Source organism: Phyllostomus hastatus, unplaced genomic scaffold (genome assembly GCF_019186645.2).
Source record: "Phyllostomus hastatus isolate PE091 unplaced genomic scaffold, TTU_PhHast_1.1 phas_scaffold_55, whole genome shotgun sequence".
In the NCBI taxonomy this organism is placed as follows: domain Eukaryota; kingdom Metazoa; phylum Chordata; class Mammalia; order Chiroptera; family Phyllostomidae; genus Phyllostomus; species Phyllostomus hastatus.
The window spans coordinates 1,137,517-1,145,299 of record NW_025334035.1 but is presented as its reverse complement, the minus strand read 5'-3'; the positions used below and the strand labels follow the sequence as shown (position 1 = coordinate 1,145,299).

Genomic DNA, 7,783 nt, shown 5'->3' with positions numbered 1-7,783 from the left:
TAATCAGAGTCAAATCTCAGCAGGTCCCAGGGGGCCACTTGTAAAGTTGACACACAGCAGGTCTGAGCCAGAGCGGCAATGAGCAGGCAAGTCAGCTTGAGGGGACTGGCAAAAGTGGACCGCTGGCCTGTGGGGGCTCTTCTGGTTGGAGGGAGCAGCCGGGTCTGCTGGACATCCAACCTTTAGCTGACCCCGAGCTCCTCACTGCCCTCCTCAGGAACATGTACCTCAGAAGAGGTACTCAATGAATGCCTGAGAAATGCTCCTGTGAGGGTATTATTTATAAGCAGCAATTCTCAAACCTGGCTATACATTAGAATCACCTGGAGAGCTTTAAAAACTCTTATGATGCCCTGACCAGGTGGCTGAGTTGGTTGGAGCATTGTCCCATACACCAAAAGGTCACAGGTTCAATCCCCAGCCAGTGCACATATAGGAGGCAACTGATTAACATTTCTCATGTTGATGTTTTTTTTTCTCTCTCTCTGTTTCTCTCCCTTGTTCTCTAAAATCAATAAACATATCTATCCTAGGATGAGGATTACAAAAAAAAAATCTCATGATGACCCAGGCTGACTGCCAGAGATACTGATGCCCTGGGTGTGAAAATAGGGGAAAAGGAGGGACCAGCAAATTGGTACTTTTTTAATCCCTGGTAGTGATTCCAGCTGCAGAAATCACTGGACTGGGGGCCCAGATAAGACAGTGAGTGGTTCACAGCCTTGGCTACACACCAAAAACACCTGAGGGTTTTTTTTAATTGCTTTTTAGAAAGAGAGGGGGATGGGGGAGAGAGAGAGAAACATCGATTTGTTGTTCCACTTATTTGTGCATTCATTGGCTGAGTCTTTTTTAAATCATTTTTTTATTAATGTTCAAATACAGTTGTCTCCATTTTTTCACACCCACTTTTCCTCACCCCACCCCCCACCTCCCACCTCCCACCCTCAATCCTACCCCCCTTTGGCTTTGTCCATGGGTCCTTTATACATGTTCATTGACGACCCTTTCCCTTCTTTCCCACATTACTTCCTCCCCCACCCCCAACCCAGCTCTGGTTACTGGCAGTTTGTTCTTAGACATTGGTTGAGTCTTGTATGTACCCTGACCAGGGATCAAACTGAAACCGTGGTGTATCGGGACAACGCTCTAAGCAACTGAGCTTCCCTGCCAGGAACACCTGGGATGTTTTAAAGGCAATACCAATGAATCTGCAACCTAAAAAGTCAGATTTAATCATTTAATTGGTCTGCCTAGGTATTAGGATTTTACCAGGTGGTTCTGCTGTGCAGGACCATTAGGATAAGATTGAAAACTATTAGGATAAGGGAATGAATGAGCAATGAGAACCATCAGGACAGGATAAGAGAATGAGTAAAAGATAAGGTGAGGACGTAGATGAAGGCAGAAGTGACTCCGTAGTTCTGTACTCAGGCTTAGAGCCATCCTGAGTGGTGTGTGCGCACGTGTGTGTGTGTGTATGTGTGTGTGTGTGTGTGCACGCATGTGGTTTCAGGGGTGGGGATTACCCACATCATTTCAGTACTGTGATATTCAAGTTCATGGAACAGAGAGCAAGGAATTCATGCATTTTGGAGGGGCCACTCTGTCCCAAACAATGACCTAATGCTTTAAACGTGTTTCCTGTTGAATCCTCACAGTAACCCTAGGAGGACAGATATGGTTAGACTTTTTTTTTTTTCAACAGAGTTGGAGTCAAGACTCCCAGAGGTTAAATGGCCTGCTTGCAGTCACGTAGTGAGTCAGTGGCAGAAACTAGACGAGACCCAGGTGTCCCGGAGCCAGTACCATCTCTGACTGCCGCTGGAGTGCCTGGCTCCACTGCCCCGGAGCTGTCTTGGCCTGACCACCGTCCATCTCCAGAGCCTGTCTGGCGTCTAACTGAAGCTTAGCTAACAGTCATCTCCTGGAATGTGGGGCAGTGCTGTCCAGGCCCAGAGCTGCCAGAGTGAGAAAGACCATGTAGGGGAAGGTCCCCATGACCCAGTCAGTGGGGACCTTGGTCCCAAAGAGCTTGTCAGGGCATAGCTCTAAGAGCAGAGGAATATTGGCTGGACAGGGGCCAAAGGGTCATGTCTGCTGGACAAATGGAGCCAGCGCTAGGAGCCCGAGGCCAGACTGGAGATGGGGCAGGAGACAGGGTAGTGGCGCAGACATACTGGGTTCCCAACGGCATTTTCTTAGGAAGAAGGACTGACCCTCATTCTGAGGCTATAACTTGCCCACAGAGTGTTAGCAGGAAGTGAAATGGAATTATTTTATTAAACAAGAGCAGATCACAGTTGGGAATCCGGTAGCCCCCCACCCAGCGCCCCCCCTTGGTAGAAAGGAAAGGTGACAGCCTGTGCTATCTCTGTTGGTTTGTTTCTCTTTTTTTATTGGTGTAAAAAATCAGAAAACCTGGAAACCAAAGGTCTCTCAGGGAGGGTTAGGGATGGAAAGCAGCTGGCAGTGGGCCGTGGGGGAAATGGGAAGCCAGGCAATGGAGACAGCAGGTACAGACAATCTTCTTGTGGATCACCGCCACTCAAAGTATGGGGTCACCTGGGAGTTAGGAAGGCAAATTGTATCGCACCTGCAAAGTCAGACTCTCTGGGAATGGAGCCCAGCAGCCCGGCTTAACGAGCTCCTGGGGGATCCCAGTCACTTCGGCACACCAAAGTCAGAGGGCCAACCCTCCCTGCCTACGGAGAGGCTGAGAGAAGCACGTGGCTGGGGAGCCAAGTGGGATTAAAGGATCATTTTTGTGGTCGGCATTTTAATGTAGAAAATACTTGAGCTTTTTTTAAAAAACGTCTTATTGAAACAAATAAAGGTGGGTGTATCATAAATGGACAGCTGGATGCCCTTGCACCATCAGCACACTCATGTCGCCAACATCAGACTAAGAAACGGAACATCACCAACGTCCCAGAAGCCCTCTCACCTTCTCCCGACGCCACCTGACTTCTAATGGCAGGAACTAGTTCTACCTGTTCTTGTACTTTATATAAATGGAAGCAAAAAGCACATACTCTTTGGTGCCTGGCTTTTTTCACTCTTCACTGAGTTTGTAATCATGTCCCTTATCGCATACACTTGTAGATCCCTGCTTCGCACTGCTGCGGAGAACTCCACTAGGAGACCACCCCACTCACACTGCTGATAATGGGTGCGTGGGCACTCTCCGGTTTGGGGCTGTTCCAATCAGTGCTGCTGTGAACATTTCAGAACATGTCTGTTGGGTCCATACCTAGGAGAGGAGTTTCTTAGGAGAGAACTCAACCCTTTGTAAACGTTGTTGAGAAGGAACCGGGAGAGAAGGTGTGAAGCTACAGGACAGAAGGGGTCAGAGAGAGAGAGAGGTCCTGGGGAAATAGGAGGCAAGAGGTGGGAGGGGTTGGGCCAGAGCCAGAGGCAAGGAGTGGCGAGAGGTGGGGAGTTCAGAGTAGTGTGGCAGAGGGGTCTGCAGTTGGGATGGATGTAGGACGCTTCTTGCTTCAGCTTTGATTTGGCCACGTGAAGCAGCAAGCAAGAGGGTGGACTGAAGTGCAGTGTGGGAGGGTTCAGGGTTTGAGGCAGGGAAGAGGGAGGTTTGAGGCCGTCATAGCAGAATGGTCAGCAGAGACATGACTAAAGAACAAATGAGACTGGAGTCCATAACTTGTCCTGCAACACTCTTTGGGATTCTGTGATTTTGCCGCAGAACAGGTCCTTGGTGTGAGTCCAGGAGTGAAGGAATTTGGAAACACCGTTTCAGGCTGAGGCTCCCTAAGAGGGTCTGTAGCGCCACCTGCAGGTAAAGAGCCACATGACTGTGCCTTCACCTCCAGATGCTTCCCAGATAGAGAAACCCAGACCCCTGGAGGAGCCTCTGGCTGAGCCCTGACCCCAGCCAGAGACTAGACACCTCTACACAGAACCTAGTCACAAGCTGAGCCCTGATCCAAGCAACAAAGTAACTGTAGTTCCAATTCAAGTTCCACTGTCTCTAGAGTAGCGTCCCCAACTGGCCTGGGGGGCCCGGGGCCGCATCCCCTAAAGAGGGAGCCAGCAAGCATCCTGGATCTCAGGGCCTATGGCTGTGGCCCGAGGATTGAGCTCCTGCTACCTCCCTGAACTGTATCCCTGATAGAGTCCTTGCCATGAGAGCCCCTAGGTCCCTGTGCCCTAATGGGACAGGCACAGCCTCCCTGGCCCCATGACCCGCCCAAACCTGTTCCAGACTCCACAACACCCTTCCCCAAGGCTGCCTCCACCTCCCACCTGCCTGGCTTGGGCAGGGCCTCCTGAGACTCCGCTGGGAAGGCTGGCAGGCAGAGAAGCTGGGGCAGGCACTGTGGGGCCATGGAAGCCACAGCAGGGCCCGTGCTCTACCAGCAGCTGCTGCTCTGGGACCAGAGTTTAGAGTCTGAGGACGAAGAGGAGGAGATATCAGAGCCACTTGTTCCTGACCCCTGGAAGCCCCAGGACTCCTCCAGGTGAGTCAGGGATGGGTCTGGGCACCTGGCAACTCAGGACTGAGGCCAGTAAATCCCTCCCTTTGGGGCCCCTAGCAGGGCCAGACTACCCTCTTCTTGGCTGAGCTCCAGGAACTTTCTGGTTGAATAGGAGGAACCCAGGCTGCAGCCCCAGGCCTGGCCTGAACCAGACAACTCACGGTCTGTGTGTCTGAAGGAACATTTGTACTAAGCCAGCCCTGCTCTGTCAAAGGTTCCCAACCCCCACCCCCTCCTGCAGGAGGCACCTGCTAAGCAGGTTGGGGCCTGGCTACACCTGGCCGGGCCCTGTTCCTGGAGCCTGCCAAGCCCTTGTCAGGCTTCTCTCCCAGCTGGCTCAACCCTGCCTCTCCAACCTTCTCTCCAGAGACTTTCTCTCTAGCTGTCCCTGGTTTCCCCAGTCTTCATGTTTCTGTTCACACTGAGCCATCTGCCAGAGAGCCCTTCTTTGTGGCAGACTTATACTCCACTTACAAGCAAGATTGACCTTTTGGGAAATATTGCCTGGATTTTCTTGGGGTCCATGGGTGTTCCCCCTGCCTTGGCCCTGGCTCAGGATACTCTTTTCTCTTGAAGAAGTTGGAAAGAAGTTGGTGCTCGGCCAGGGGCCTGGGCCCAACTAGTTGTCGCCTTGCTGCTGCTGGCCACTGGCTTCTCCCTGGCCACATGGCAACTCCACACCAGAGGTAGCACTACAGAAACCTTGGGCTCTGTGGCCCCTCCACCCAGTGGACACTCCCACCGCCCCGGCGTATACCACCATGGTGCCATCATCAGCCCTGCAGGTCAGTGATGAGAGCACCCCGGGGGGGGGGGGGAAGGGCTGGTGTCACTGGTCCCAGGCCCCTCCCCATGACAGTCCCTTCTTTGCCGTAGCCACGTGCTCCCACCTGGGCCAAGAGCTGCTTGTTGCCGGGGGCAATGTCGTGGACGCTGGAGTTGGAGCAGCTTTGTGTCTGGCAGTGGTGCATCCTCATGCCACAGGCCTAGGTCAGTGACCCACGAGCCTAAACAGTGGCCCCACCCCTGGGCCCAATTGATGATCTGGAACCCAGGCAGTCAGTTGCCCTGTCCTCAAGGCTGGTTAGTGAACATGACCTAAGACTTGGCCAGTAGCCCCAACCCTAGACTGTGACCCTGGATTCTAGGCCCATGTAATCTTAACCCCTGATGGGTCTCCAGGTCCAGTCAGTTACTCCTGACTCCAGGGTAAGTCAGTAGCCCTTCATCTGGGGCTCTGAGTGACCCTAACCAGAGCCCTGACCCTGTGTGACACCTTTATCTCCCCCAGGTGCCATGTTTTGGGGCCTCTTCCACAATAGCTCATCGGGCAATTCAACTGCCCTGACATCAGGCCCAGCCCAGAGCCTGGTCCCTGGCCAGGGGCTGCCCTTGGCTCTGCCTGCCCTGCACTTGCTGCATACACGCTTCGGCCACCTGCCCTGGTCTCGGCTGCTGGAAGGCCCCACCACACTGGCTCAAGAGGGTTTCCTGGTGGACGCACCCTTGGCCCAGGCTCTGGCAGCCCATGGCACAAAGGGCCTCTGTCCACTACTTTGCCACTCTGATGGGACCCCCCTGGGCCCTGGGGACCAAGCCACCAACCCAAAACTGGCAGCTGTGCTATACAAGGCAGCATCTGCCCCCACCCCAGACTTTGCTTGGAATGCCCTACTGAGTCTGCTGGCCAAAGACTTGGGGCTGGAGGGACACTCAGCAGAGCCCATGCCCACCTTGGAGCCAGCACTGAAGCTGCCTTTGGCCCAGGGTGTCTTGTTCACCACCCCTAGCCCCTCAGCTGGCCCAGAACTGCTAGCACTGCTGCAGGCAGCCTTACAATCTAGAGAACCCAGCTCTGACGCTTGCCCACCGCGCCTACAAGCTACGGAGACCCCTGTAAGCAGTGCCCTGGCCACTATGGACAGCAGCGGCTCTGTGCTCCTTCTCATCTCCTCACTCAACAGCTCCTTCGGCTCTCGACACCTGTCCCCAAGCACTGGGGTTCTACTCAGCAACCTAGTGACCAAGTCTGCAATTAGTACATGGGCCTGCCCCCTCATCCTTCGTGGCAGCCCAGACGACACAGAGGCCGATGTGTTAGGGCTGGTGGCTTCAGGGACCCCCACAGTAGCCAGAGTAACAACTCATGCCCTCGTCAGCCACCTGGCCAGGCCCCAAACCCAGGTCCAGCACCAGCATCAGCATCAGCACCAGCACCAAGCCCGGCAAGGACCGACAGAGAGTCCCAGTGTTTGTGGCCAAGGGATTGTGCTCCAGGTGGCAGCCCATGCAGAGCATGCCCACGTCTCCAGTGTACCCAGTGGCTGCTGCCCCTACCAGGGATTCTAAGAGGACAGAGACAGAGCAGGCCCAGCAGCAAGCGATGGAGAGCACAAAGAGTATGCATGGACTACGTGCTCACTGCTGGCTCAGGCCCTCAAACTCTGGTCTGGTCAGTTACCTGGACTGGCTCTTCTCAGCTAAGAAAACAAAGGATAATAAGAAAAGTGCACCAGGGCCTGGGGCCAGCCCTGTGTTCTGATCCAGCTCTGGGAAGGAAAGATGGAAGAATACAATCTGGGCCCCATGGGCAGGGCAGGCAGAGCCTGGGTGACTGCTGGCATCTCCGGCCTCCCCTTCAGGCCACCCTCTGCTGATCTCCCTCAGTGAGGCTGGAAACAAAATAAAGATAAAGTCCCACGGATGCCATGTGCCATTCCTGCTTTTTGGTTAATTTCCCATAAGCCTTTGAGGTGCTTAGTGTCAGGGCTTCCCTAATGGGCAGCACAAGAAACCCCCACCCAGAGAGGCAGAGGCTGGGCTGATGTCTTTCAGCTCCCACCTGCTCTGCTCACCTGCTGCTTCCTAGGGCACCATATGTACAAGGTAAACCTCTCAATCTCACTGTCTAAAACAGACACACAGAGCAGGAAAGAGGTTGAGAAGGTGAGTAGGAGGTTCCCCAGGGGGCTGGGTACAAAAAAGCCCTGACCACCCCACCTCCCTGAGGGCTGGCATCTCTCTGGACTACACCCTCCAGAGAGAGCTTCTCAAGTCAACAAGTAGGATGACCAATAGCACCTCCACAGTGTAAAAGGTATCTCTGATTTAATAGACCTCTTGATCCCACCACCTCCATCTCCCCCTGCCCGGCAAAGGAAATTCCTCCCCTGCTCAGTAAATGGTAGCCCAACCTACTCACTTATTTTAGCCCCAAACCTGGCATGCCTCTCTTTTTTTCTCCTCCCACATCCATTATCCCCTACCAGCTCCAAAGTAGCTGG

At 53.8% G+C, this 7,783-nt stretch overlaps 1 protein-coding gene across 1 annotated transcript; it reads left to right on the top strand.

Annotated features, from left to right (window-relative positions):
* The first annotated feature begins 4,283 nt into the window (after positions 1-4,283).
* GGT6 (gamma-glutamyltransferase 6) lies at positions 4,284-7,203 on the top strand. Its single transcript, XM_045824401.1, has 4 exons — positions 4,284-4,481; positions 5,076-5,284; positions 5,376-5,489; positions 5,791-7,203. Exons 1-4 carry the CDS (start codon positions 4,348-4,350, stop codon positions 6,846-6,848), a joined length of 1,515 nt encoding a protein of 504 aa, XP_045680357.1. The 5' UTR covers positions 4,284-4,347; the 3' UTR covers positions 6,849-7,203.
* Positions 7,204-7,783: the final 580 nt, after the last annotated feature.